The following is a 14621-nucleotide window of genomic DNA, read 5'->3' as shown; positions in this document are numbered from 1 at the left end:
TATTATATAGTGAATAATGATGGTTATAAATGTTTAAAAATAAAGATATAATATAAGCTGTTGAATATTTAGATGTCCTTGAAGATGGCTGGAATAGCCGAAACGTTGGACTGGTATGAAATAAAGTGTTGAGACAGTATTGGATACAATTTGTGGTTTTATTTAATAAACGAACTTAATGTCAAATAAAAGTACTGAGCATTTTATGAATCCAACTATCATCCAATTATCCACATACCAATGGCATATTAGGCAAAAATACAACGAATAATTAAAATAACAAGATTCCTCAACTCTCATTATTTTTTCTAAAACATTTTTCAGGTTAATAAATATATTATATGTATAAATGTATACATCAATACATACATTGTTTAACTTAAAAAAATATAATTATACAACAACCATTTCTTCCTTCATCAATTTTTTCCCCTTATTAACGGTTGAAGTACGATCAACCCAAAAAAAATCTGTTTTTGTATTTTCGATATTAATTTTAAAACAAATTTTGATTGATCAAATGGTTGAGAGCAGAATGTAAATTTTAATAAATTGTTATATTCCTTTCGTACTTCTGTAAAAGAAAAATGTAAGAGTTTTCCAACCAAAAATATTATTATACTTTATTTTCTAATAACTTTTGAAGCGTTAGTCATTCTGTCTACTGGAATGCTAAGTTCTTTTAATAATAATTGGTTCTCATATTTTATGGAATAATTGTCATCCTATTTTGAATTAACTTACCCGACTATTTTTTAAATAAACCCTTGTTCATTTATTTGGCCCTTTCTTGTATTAGATATAAGAGAACTCCCTCAAAAAAAGACACTTTGCTAAGTGTGACTGGTTGGTTACCTTTCGTCAAAGGGCTCCGAGGAAGTCGCCTTGTCCTCTTAAAAGACGAGTTACAACGGAACTTGAAATACGTGACCAAGTTACGTTATTGTTGTAGGCCGTACACTTATTATATTTAATTGTTTATTCTTAAGGGGATGTCTTAATGTTTAATTGAAATTAATTCGGAAGACAATCTTCTCATCGTTGGTATTAAACATAATAACGACGTTGTTTCCATCCAAGCACGGAATAGAATAGGTTACAACTTCTGCCAGTTGTATATTGCGGATAAAACAAAGGCGAAAATAACAGCTAGTAATAGACTCTACAGGTTTCTGATGGAAATTTTCTGAACTAGACGTATACCCAAACCTGTCGAAATAAGAGTTTACTCCACGGTACTTCAAGCATTAGTTATGTACGGAAGCTAGTCCTGGACACTGACACTAAGTGAAGAAAGGCTAGTGAAAAGCTAAGAAACCTATATGAAGAATTGAATATTTTATTAAGGATAAAGGAGTATACGATAAGATACCTGGAATATGTCTTAATAATAAAAGGAGCGTAGTGGGCTCCCAAAAATGATTATAAAAAAAGAAGGAAAGGTTGGCTTTGACTTCGTTGGCTACAGGATGATATTCGGACTCAAGATGTCAGAGCTTTATAATTAACAGAATTGCACTTTCTGGAGTTAATGCATGGATTTGCACATTTTGAGTATTTTTTGCGAAATATTTGAATTTTTTTTTTTTTGAACTTTATTTAATTGATAGATATTACAATCTGCCACACTATTGGGGGCAATAGGTAATAGTGATGAATGATCACATTCATACTAAAATAAAATAAAATAAGAATGAAAATAAATAAATAAATGAAAGAATAGAAAAAATATATATAAAAAAAATAAATAAAATCTCTCTCAAAATAAATAAAAATTAACATAATCAACTATGTGTATGAAAAAAAATAAATAAAAATAATATAATCTCTAGTCACATTTACACTCATATACAATATTTACACAATCGACCTGAGGATCCTTGAGCACACTCTATCCCCCACGTGTAGAGCAGAGCCCAAAAGATCCCTCTCGCCGCATCACTGGTAGTGAGCCAGTGGAGGCTGAGCAAGTGCGCTAAAGCCGCAAACACTCAACTTGAATGGAGAATCTGACCATTGCCAGAACTCCAATTGTCCATTTTTATTTTAATAAGTCTCTTGGCCACTGCCGTTTCAATCTTGTAGGTGGGTTGTAGGGATGGGTGGAACTAGATAAGGTTTGAACCAAAGGATTAGGATAGTTGGAAAGAAAAATGGAGAATTTTCTGCAAAATATAGCATTTTTGTTTATAGTCATGTATTTTGATCCTGATTTAATTGAATTGAATTCAGAAATATTAAATTCAATGTTTATTGTTTAACATTAGATTTAAATATTCTTTTCATTAATTTGTCCAGTCTTCATAATCATAGTAAAAACTCAATAAATACAGTTAACTCTTTAATTATCAACAAAATTTTGGTTTTCAATTAAAATAAATAAGATTTTTCCGTATGTTCACAAAATTGTAGTAATGGTTTAGTCAGTTTATTTAGCTTCCCTTTTATTTATAAATACAAAAAAATACGACATTTGCAGGATTTGTGTGTTTTATAGACAACTGGACGATTTGATTTTTTTTTTTTTACTGCACAAAAGTCCGGCCTCTGATAACGCGGTAGTGCTTATAAAATCATATATTAGAAAATGCTGTTTTTTATTGCTCCAACACAACACAAAACAATAGCAAATAAAACCTTTACCGATTCCATTTCGACATTGCCGTAACTCCAATCATTGAAGACAAATTTTACTATTGGAGTTCTAGCAAGGTCTAGATCAACATCTAATGTTTCAGTACCAGAGGCATTGCAAGAGAGACGCGGTTGAATTTTCTAGATTTATTTTTCCCATCTGGGAAATGGGCGGTGTTCCTCATGGTGAATGTAAATATTTAGTATAAATATGAATATGATTTATTGTTTTTATTTTACTATTATATTATATTTCTTCTTACATTTTATTTATTTTTATCTTTAAAGTTTGTTTTTGTATGAAAGTACACAATCATAACTATTACATATTACCCAACATTGAGTAATGTACAACACAGATTGTGCTGCCTTAGCTTATTCCTATGACGAAGAGAATAGCAATCGATATTGGTTTGGTGGCTTGGCGCGGATAATTAAATTAAGTACTTAGCATAAAAGACAGCTCTGGAACGGTTACTGGTTAGTTTTACTCAACCATCCGGCGGTGGATGACCAGCCGTGCTAGTTCATTCATCTCCATCTTCAACTTAAGTTTCTGAAGTAGCTGGAATTATATCTTTAAGGTAAGAGATATTTTTATTATTCGGTAGTTCAATGCCATAGTTCCATTCAAACCCAATTTAATAAAATTAATTGAGATAAATGGATAATGAAAACAACATTTTTCAAAAAAACATTTATTGTGAGTGAAATTTAATATTAATAACAATAATTGAAATGATCCTTGAGCACTATTTAAAAAAATATAAATTTAGTGTTCTAAACTTTTTTTAAAAATATATAAACTCTTTAGATAAAGTATAAAGCCTAAAGAGATTTTTTTTTTGGACGCCTTTAGCATTATTTTAAAATTTATACCTTATAATAAAACTATTTTTTTTATATTTTAGCTTCAACTTCTTTTCCCTTCAACTATTTAAGTAATAATCTCTTCAAAAACTGAAAATCATCAATATCTATTTGAATTAATGAAAAATAATTCAGTAGAATAACTTTGATTTTCTAAATATTTCCGTGTGTCTCACATTTCCGGTTTTTATAATGAATGATTTGAATCACTAATTATTGAACTACTTTGCATTTTAATCAAATCTTAATAACAATTAATCTTCTTAATTATTTGCACAGATTAGTTTACATACACTATCAAAACATCTATCTATAAGTAAATTGTCATTACCAAAAATGGTGAACTATGATTTTAAAAAATTATAGAGCTCTGAAATAACTGTGCACTTTTTTATACAAAATGTCTAACTTTTTTTTTTTAAATAGTCATGAACATTTAATGAGTTTTTCTTAATAAATGTTCTTGTTATAAAGGTTTCATTTATGCAATTTTTTATATATGTGTTTATGTCTACAGACCTTATCAGGTTCGCACTAATAAAAATATTATGAATTGTTTTTTTAATAAAACTGCTATTTCCGGAAAGTTTTTCACCGAAGATTCTAAAATTCTACAGGTCAATCAACAATACATTCATTTACAAGGGAATTATCATTACTAAAAGTAGTAACCTATAATTTTATCAATGATTTATTGCAATATGTTACATATTTTACTTCAAATCATTTTAAGCAGCGTTCCGAAATAACTGCATTTTTTAAAACAAAAAAGTTCCAACTTATACTTTTGCTTAAAAACTTAATTGTTCGTGCTAGAACATTTTTTGATAGATTTGAATTTAAAAGATCTTGGGAGAACTTTTACGTCAGAACTTAGTCATTTTTGTTGTAAAAGTCCTTTTGAGATATTTATAGTGAGAACTTTTATAGTACAATCTCTTCCAAGAAAGGTTTAGCTCGAACTTTTATATAAAACTTTAATAATACAAGAGTTCTTCATAGAACGTTTTAGTTCTTTCATAATAAATGTTTCATTTATACAATTGGATTTTTTTGTAAGTGTGTATGTCTTACACTTAATCAGGTTAATATTAATAAAAAGTTTTAAAATAAAACTGATGTTTTTTATTATTTTTGGTTAGAAAATCACTAAATCTTCAATAGGACTCACTTAATTTTTAAAAAAACTTGGTTTAGGACCGCCTAGATTGCGCGAAATAGTACAAACTACACCTTGTAAAATAATAAAATCTGGAGATATAAAATAAAACGTTTGAGAAATTTTATTTGATCCTTTATAATACTTTTTTATGCCTCAAATCTAAAATATGTTGATATGGTCTGGAAGAGCGGAAATTCAGCGGAATTTGGGTAAAATAGTGAGGATTTATGTATTTATTTCGTGAACATGGACATCAGCTGAAAAAATAAATGTCCTTCCAACTTGAATTTCAAAAATTTCTAATTTTATTTGATTAGAAAATTCATGTTTACGAGTTTCAAAAGACGCTAAAAATGAATCTGACTTACAGCAAACTACTTTTGGTTTTTGTATTCATTTATACATTTAACAAGATAAATTATATTTTGTTCTTATTCCGCACAAAACGATTGATCTATAATAAACATTAAATAAATATAGATTATTCCATAGTTAGAGAATCTAGCTGGAAAAATTTCGATCTAAATTAATTAATTGTTTTATTTTTATTTTTTAGAATTAGTTATGCTTGGCTGGAAAAAGTTAATTTTAGTTCAGATATATTTTTATCCACAATCAAAAGATGAATTTCAAAAATACCTTACCCAGAAACTAAAAAAAAATAAAAATAAAAAATAGGAAAATTCAGAAAAAATAAATAAAAATCATATTTTACTTAGGCCAATGCTATAATGGTGCGTATATTGCTACTTATGGTATATGGTTATATGGTACCTGCCAATACATGCTTCCAAGCTTAATCTCGTGGTCTTTCAATGCCGTAAATAGGAAAGGCTGTCCACACAATGGCCCAGATTTACGCAACATTCATTTCCTTCCAGCACTATCCAAGTATTTCCAATAACTCTCTTAACGATGATAATAGTTTCTATTTTTCTATATTTTTAGAAGGTAATGTTTGTATTTTCTATCTTGGAAAGCCTTGAATTTTTCAAAATCTTATTTCTATTTATCCTTAATCGATAATTGCTAAAATTAAGTTTTTTTTTGTTAAACTTTAGTTTTTTTTAAATATTTACTTATTTCTATTTACAACTGTACATAATAATACATTTAGTAAATCTGATCTAAGTTAAATTGGATTGTTACAGGCGTGTAGAGAAACTACCCATTGGTAGCACTCTAATGACATTTTACATTAGCTGGTCTCATGGCCATCTTCTTATCAGACGCTTCGGAGGATTGTCAGGAATGGAAGAGGATGCAAGATTAGAAACTAGTTGAGTGGTTAGAGAGTGTATAATGGAAGGAGTGATATCTGGTTCGGACTAGATCGGTTACATAGAGAACACTAAGGTCTTTATGTATGATTTTATTTGTGACAAAGTAAGAAGCATTGAGGATTTTACGAAGGATTTTGGATTGTAAGGATTAGATACGAGAGGAATTCGAAGGTTTAGTGGAGCCCCAAAGTTCAACTCCATATGTCCAGATTGGCCTTATTACAGTCATTTAGATCAGTCTTTGTAATGTGTTGGAAGTTTAGACCGTTTGTCTAGTAAGTGCTGTAATAGTCGAAATTGACGTGCAGTTTCCTGTCTTTTCAGTCTGGTTTGAGGATTCCAGGTTAATCGTCTGTCCAAATGTAGTCCAAGGTAGCGGATCTGTTCGACAGGGGTAAGAATAACATCATTAAATGAAACTGTAGGGCAGTCAGTAGGTTTACGACGAAGGGTAAAGGTAATTTGATGGGATTTGTTGGAATTTATCTTAATCCTCCAATTACGACACCAATCTTCGAGGGCTGTGATATGGGATTGGAGATTTTGGGATACAATTAATGGGTTATTATTAACAGCGAGCACACGTGTCATCGGCATAAGTGGTGAGGATAATGTTAGGATTGGTTGGAATGTCAGCTGTATAGACGGTGTTGAGGATGGGACCAAAGATACTACCTTGAAGAACTTACTTTTTTAAAAAGTGATTTTAGCTTTTGAAACCTCTCTGATAGAACCTTTAAAGTAAATCATAATCTAGCCTACTCACTTCTCTTTTCTCAGCCCCCCCCCCCATTTTTCCCCAAGGTAGTATCCTGGGTTCCATTCTCTATACGGTTTATACAGCTGATATTCCAACCCACCCTAACACAGAGAAGAATTGTGTCGCAACTGGAGAATCAAAATAAATCCTACAGATCACTTTTACTCCCCTCTGTAAACCTCTACTCTCCTGTATCTTTTTTAAATATCCCACTAAAGCCTGTTGATCGCGGAGCCCAGTGGTTCGACGAAATACAGATGGCACTGCTTTGAGTGCATGGTCATTATAATGATAGGATTTCACAGGAGTGTATTAGAAAGTATTGTGGACTTTCAAGCTAAGCTTTATGGATTTGGGAACGATTTTCGACAGCTTAAAATCTTACTCACTTTTTATTTTAGAATATCTAAAAAGTATCACTCCATCTCATGGGAAATTCCCGAGTCATGTGTTAAATTCAAGAATTGACACTTACATAATTACTACATTTACATAATTGACTATATCCTCAAAAGATAGACCATATTCAATTGTAATAACTCAACAGAAATAAAATAAAACTACCTAAAATAGTAGTGGTTGAGGCGGTGAACTTGTATAATGTGACTTACATTAAATAAGTTATTACTTTCCGATGAGATTTTTTTTTATAGGTAAATTTAATTGAGATTACCTAAATAACGTAATTACAAATAAAAAAAAAATAAAAGAGCAAGTAGAGCTCAGGATATCCCCAATCCTAAAATATAAATAATTATGTGACTAAAAATATAACAAACTGCAAAACTGATGACAAAAACTTGAATAATCAATTAAATATTGTAATCATAGCAAAATTAAAAAAAAAAAAAAAAAAAAAAAAAAAAGCTTTTGGAAAAGCTCAAAAACAAATCTTGATTTTCTTTCAATATACATTTTTTTTTAAATAATGAAATAAAAACTAAAAAGAGAAAAATAATATTTAGATTTTTTTTTATAGTTTAAAAAAATTAATTTTAATTGAATACGAAATTAAAATGGACGAGCAGAAGTATTGGTACAAAATTTAAGCATTATTTTTGTCTTGTGTTTTAATAAGGTTATTATAAATTTTTTTTACAACAGTAGAAGTAAATATATAAATGTACGATCTACTACATTTATATGATTAAATAGTTCTAATTCAGATTATTATTTGAGTTCATCCTACTTTTAATAATAATATTTTGAATTTAATTCTACAAATCATTTATATAATTGCAGACATATGTTTTTCTAAATATGGCAAATAAAGCGCCGTTGCGAACGTGTTTTAATTTTCTTCTAAACAAAATTATCCAATAATAGAACTCAAGTTCAATATTACCTCTGATTATATAATGTAGACTGCTAACTAAATTATTCAATAATTCTGAGTAATAAATTAATAATAAATTAATTGAATTTATGTTAATTGATGATTCGATTAAATAATATATTATTTAAATTTCTTATTAGTATATACATAATCACTAATAATTATGATTCCTGGATTTAATGAATCGAGTCAGAATACAAACCACTTGTGATGCTAGACCAATGTGTGGATGGGATATTGGACCGTCTACTCACTAACACCGATATTTGGGCCTCATACTTGGAATGTCTACACACTCGTCAAGTATTTACTGGTAGGTACCGTGCACGCCAATACACACACTAGTGTAGTTCTAAAAAAACTTTTTTATAAGTGTTTTATCGGAATATATATTAATTTTTTGTGAAATTTAAATGAATAATCAAATCCAAAGATTCGTGAGCTGAATAAGTTTTAATTTCATAACATTCCCGAACATTTGCTATGCTATATTTTGTTTTATCGAATTTGCTCTTTTTAATGCTATAATAATCATCAATATCAAAACACCAGCATCATCTTCCCCCGACTGTTTGAAATATTTAAAAACATTTCCCTTGCTGACCAATGTTTCAGGAGTCTTGTCTTTTCATCGCTTAGGCTTTGTTCCGCAGTCATCGAAACTTATTTAATACCTAAAAACTAGTTTGAAATTTATATTTTTTGATCTTTTATACAAAATAATTATTGTTCTGTGCAAAAAAATAAAATGTTATTGTATATTGAATATTTTGGAAGGCCATCCTTCCTTCATATCTTTCGTTTTTTTAAATGAGAGCCGGGTGTTTCAACGTGGTGTAGTACCAACATTTTCCAGAAAATAAATCTCAATTTTAATTTTGTTTTTTAATAATTTTTTTTAAAGAAAAATCTGAACAAAAAAAAATCCTTTTTTAATTCTATTTTGTAATATATATTTTTTTACATATCTTTTAAAATAATCCCAAAGCTATTTATTTGGGTGGGAAGAAGAAACCGCACTCTAATAAGTCCAAGAATTTCGAGATCGAATGACCGGAAGATAAGATACAGAGTTTCAAACCAAACTGTAGTTTCGTGGCTTCGAATATTTTGGACAATCCTGAGATTAATATTTTGTTCGCTTTAATTTTCAACATACAGGTCTTTTGCCGTGCTGAATTAGAATATGCAACCATTTTTTGTGTAGAAACCATCTACAAGGCTAGTTTAGTAAGTAATTACAAGATTTTTTAATTGATTTATGAAAATATATAAATGTTACTGGCATTTAAATCGATCCACAAATACATGGTAATAACTGTGATTAAACTTTATCATAAACACCATTTTTTCAAGAAGATAAATATATCATTAATTAATACACGTAGATGAGGAATTCCAATTACTAGTTGCAAGAAACACAACTATGAGCAATTTAAACGGCTGTGAGGAGAGTTCACAGGCTGACGTATAGTTTCTGATGAAAGGAGGATTTCTAGATCAACCATTCTGGAAACTGAACATGCGATCGATGAGTCATTGCAAAGCTGCTATGACCAATGAAAAAGTGGGGGTGGGAGGTATTCATTGTTTTTTTCATCAAGAATAAGAGCGAGAGTAACTGTAAGCTGGATAGTTTTTTTTTTCATTCAATCCTACCTCTATTTTTCACATGAGAATTTTCCTATTTTCTGTTCATGATATAAATTTTCCCATTATTCGTTATTATGTAGGAAGCATCTGATTTTATTAGTTACTAAGCAAAATAGGCAACCTTATTAAAACACAACCATTTTTTACGTTTCGGTGTCAATCAACCACACAACATAACTTACATATATTCAAAATTAAGTTTAATTATCTTATCATCTTGCATTCATCCCCGAAATGTTAACCATCATATAAATTATGGTTTTAATAAATGAAAAGAAGATTTATTAATATCTGTGTTAAATATTGATCTTTTATTGTATAACAATTAATTAATAATTTATGATTAATATTCTTTTCACTTCCCAATTAGAGTAATATTTCAAGATAATGTACGACAAAATAAATTGTAAATGTCTCAACAACCAGCATTATAAAAGAACATGAAATGAGTACCACAACCTAAGAATTTGGTCAAGTCGTATAATATGGTCATAAGACGGTATGGTCATGGGGTGGTGTGGTCATAAGATGTTATGGTCATAAGGTGGTGTGGTCATAAGGTGATATGGTCACAAACCACCGGCTTTGGTTGCAAATGGACTTCATCTAACTTTTGACCAGCTATTTATTAGAGCTCGAAAACAACCGGAGAAGTGCGACCATGCCACTCTTCCGAATTATCCATAAACGTTGCTTGATGCAGAATTAATTGTCTATAATTTGTTTTTCTGTACATTTTTTGCTAGTATTCACCGTTAAGGGGCTATGGACGAAAAAAAACACAAGAAAATTTTAATTTAGTAATACGTGAATTTATCAAATTAATAACCTTTTTAATATTGCAGCAAAAAAAAAAAAAAAAAAGCTTATTGTGAGGACTCATATATAATACTATGTCTTCATCTTGTTACATTATTACAGCTGTTGTGATATTAAATTTAATGAAATAAAACCTTAACGCCATACATCTATTACTAAATTTCTTCCTTAAAATATTACGGAAATTTGTCCGTCAATTTAATTGGCATGGAAACGTGTATATAGTACTAAACCACAGTTTTGGGAATAATTAAAAAAATAAAAATAGATTTTTTAGTTCACGACGTAGAACTTGACCGAATCAATAATTTATGGTACTTATTATTCAATGCTCTATAATTTTTTAATGACATTTTTATTTTAATTGCACCTTTTACAAGTTATAGGTAAAAAATAATAGCCCGATTCGTTACTATTGAAAATTAATTAGATAATTTTAAGAGTTTTATACCGTGTAAAATGTGGTAGAAACAATTTTTAATGTTGTTGTGGCTTGGTTTTACGCATCGGCTTCCTAAACCACAATATGGTTTAACTACTTTACTCCTGCGAGAAATCTGGCATTAAATATGTTTCCTTTTCTCTTTAATTCATTCGAAATATGAGCGACACATGCTTATTCGTATAACCAGTGCAATAATGTCAAGAAAGTCTTTTGTGCATACTTTATAATGACTTTAGTATAGTAGTAGTAAGTAATTATGTTGACCCACTAGGAAATATAGCTTTAGTCTTACAGTTGAGACTCATTATCATCATCATTTGTGGTGCTACAACTCTTGTAGAGTCAAGGCCTCCTGCAACATATTCTGCCAGTCCTCTCTAATGGTTGCCGCTGTTCTCCGTTTGCGGATTCCCAAGATAGACCTGGCATCCGGTGCCACTCCATCGATCCATCGAAGCGGGCTTTTCATTTAATAAATAATGGCCAAACTCCAACGCAACTGTTTTAAGGTTAGGTATGTGAAAGAACGAAGCATTAGTATCCTATGGCAGCCATGGCGCAGTGTAAGCCAAACATAGAATGAGTTTTGACCCATGCCTAATTCGTACACTATCTCTAAAACCGGATATTTTTTAGCTTTGAAACACAGAGTCTATTTTTCAGTATTGGGTATTGATGTCCGCGTCGAAATAATTTTAAAAAATATGAACCGTCTCGATCCACCAACTTACCTCTTTCAGAATTTTGAAAACTCTTGCTTTTTTTTTAATAACTTTATTGAAGTCCAGTTAAAATTTAGGAATTGAAATAAAGATTCGTCAATTCTCCATGAAATTCCTTTTATTTTGATCCATCATTTGTCAAAATCCAACGTTTCTAAGGGAACGATAGTATTGTATTATACATATGTACAATTCTTAGCAAAGCCATATTTCCTGTATTGTAAAATTTGTGGGTGTGCGTGTATTTTAACGTAGTGATTATGCGTTTGGATCATATAATACAAAAGGAAACAAATACCGCACTGAGCATTTGCTTCATGTCATTGTTTAATATAGTAATGATTTTAATTTAATATTACAATTGAAAAATTAAATTCAACCAATCGAATAGTTGTTGTGATATTTTTTCCAATAATTTATTTATTGCTATTTACAACTGTATAAAAATGTATACAACAATTAAATTTACTGTAGGTGACATAGTGACATTATACAAACATGTGGAGAATCTACCCTATCTAAAACATTTTTAAAGGACAAGATCTAGGGGCCATGTTCCTTTTACACGCCTAGGAGGATTATTAGGTAATGAAGGAGAAGCCTGGTTAGAAATGAGTGGGTTTGGGTGGTTTGGAAGTTTATCATGGAAGGAACGGTACCTGGTTCTAGCCAAATCTGCAACATATGGAACATTGAGGTCCTGATGGATGATTTGATTTGTGACAAAGTAAGAAGCATTAAGGATTTTACGAAGGATTTTGGACTGTAAGGATTGGATTCGGGAGGAATTCGATGGTTTAGTGGAGCCCCATAGCTCAACTCCATATGTCCTGATTGGCCTTATAACAGTCATGTAGATCAGTCTTTTGTAATAGATTGGAAGTTTAGACCGAGCAGTTTCCTGTCTTTTTAGTCTTGTATGAGGATTCTATTTGTCCAGATGTAGTCCTAAGTAACGGATCTGTTCAACGGGAATAAGTGGGGCATTATTAAAGGATACTGTGGTTGTAATATTAAATTTGATTAAAGGAAAAAGTGACACAGCACATTTATAATTGAATTTTATCTTTAAAACATTATGGTAGTTTACCCAACTTTTCATTGGTATAGAAAACAATGTATAGTAAAGCCTGATTCTCGAATTGAAGTACAATGAACAAATAAACAACTACGGAAAATATCGTTTTACAACAGCATGTATAAAAATTAAATTACGTGTAACATAAAACATCTCTATAAATAATTTGGATGACACTGCCCTTTATTGAATTACCTTCTGCAGGGCCTGTGAAGTCACTGCGCGAATTTTTAAATTCGACCTTGTAATCCATCAGTTCGTAACTTATATATATGCTTGTATGTGTGTGCGTTTGTGTTTGTGCAAATTAAATTACATGATTTTTGTTTTGTTTTTTATAGAAAGATGAAAAAGGAAGAGAAGAGCGCTGAAAAATCAATAAAAAAATTAGAGGTATGCCAGTAACTTATTTTTTTAGGATACTATGATGAGTATACTACTATATTATACTGTTACTATATTATTAATATATACATACCCGTATATTCAAATCTGTATATTTAGTCATACAATACAAGTTGCTTATGAAAAAACATGTCTAATTAATGTATCTTTGTTGTAAAGTTTGTAACTTAGTAAAAATATAAAAAAGAATTCCATAACTGCCAATACGTTTAATAGGAAAAAAATTATAACATAAGCAAAGCAAATTCTGTTAGTAAATTTATCCGAGGGGGGTCATTGAACATAACACGTTCAATCAAAGTTGAACAAAATTTCGAGAAATGGAAAAATTAGAAATATTTAGTTATTTTTATTTACAGCATTGTTTGTACCTAAAATATATAAAGTGATATAAAAAAATTATAAAGTGAAAAGTTTATTCGTGAGGATCATTGGTATCATGTTCATTCAAAGTTGAGCAAAATTTTGAGTAAAAAAAAAAAAACATAATATTTATAAAAGAATTTATGAAAGCTATAAATATCAATAAAATAATTAAACGGTAAAAGACGTAAGAAAAGGAAAGGTGAAGAACCATAGAAGGGGCCGAGATACCCTCACCCACTCTTATCCTTTCCGACACCATCCCTTCAAAATTCACCACCGCTAGGGAACCTTTTCATACCTCCTCATTTTAATTATCTTATTAGCAGTAAAAAAATAAATTAAAGTAATACGTTATTTTTTTTAAATGGGTCTGCCAATGACATCAATAAATTATAATGTAAGACAACGCAAGAAGGCAAATATTCTCCTTAAATAGAAATTTTCATGAGTGATACCTGGAATTTTAAAATAAATATTGCTGGCAATACTTTGATAAATTTGAAAATACATTGATTGAACAAGTTTTTCTATACACTGGAAATCTTTACATGAATGGTTTCAGAACATTATTTTATTCACTTTTGAAGTTTGAGTATCTAAAACTATAATCAAATTATCATTAATAAAAGCAACTCATATCTTCAAAGAATCTAATGACCCTTTTTTAAGCTTGATAGGAATTTAAATAAAACTTTTTTTTTTAAATAATTGTTGAATTATTTAAAAAATGTTTTTTGGGAGTGCTCCAGTCGCTCTTAATTTTAAGTAAATTCAATGTATTTACTTCAAATTGCCATTGAGGGTTTATGTTTATACAGTTATTCTCTATACATCATATTATTATTAACTTTTTTAATGTAATTGTACATTAGTTAATTATTAATTCCTTTGTGTACAATTATTTACTTAATGTCATTCTGTTTATATTTTATTTTCTGTATTTATTGTTAGTTATCTTGTTCTTTTCTAAGCCCTGATGAAGGCTTGAAATTCTGGCCGAAACGTTGGCACAATTTTTTTTTTTTTTTTTTTAGATTTATTTATTGATAAATATTACAATCTGCCACACAGTTGTGGGCAATAGGTAA

The 14621-nt window shown here is 29.7% G+C and overlaps 1 protein-coding gene across 1 annotated transcript in view; it reads left to right on the top strand.

Annotated features, from left to right (window-relative positions):
* The first annotated feature begins 3130 nt into the window (after positions 1-3130).
* Positions 3131-14621, top strand: part of LOC106688245 (transient-receptor-potential-like protein) — a 60009-nt gene continuing 48518 nt past the window's right edge. The window contains exons 1-2 of the mRNA XM_014432617.2: positions 3131-3218; positions 13104-13155. Coding sequence (XP_014288103.1) covers positions 13108-13155 — 48 coding nt within the window. The 5' untranslated portion in view covers positions 3131-3218; positions 13104-13107. The remainder of the gene's footprint in view (positions 3219-13103; positions 13156-14621) is intronic.

Source organism: Halyomorpha halys, unplaced genomic scaffold (assembly GCF_000696795.3).
Source record: "Halyomorpha halys isolate HHAL.00 unplaced genomic scaffold, Hhal_1.1 Scaffold1088.1, whole genome shotgun sequence".
NCBI classification, from domain to species: domain Eukaryota; kingdom Metazoa; phylum Arthropoda; class Insecta; order Hemiptera; family Pentatomidae; genus Halyomorpha; species Halyomorpha halys.
Note: the sequence above shows the minus strand (reverse complement) of the source record. Positions and strands in the feature narration are given on the sequence as shown.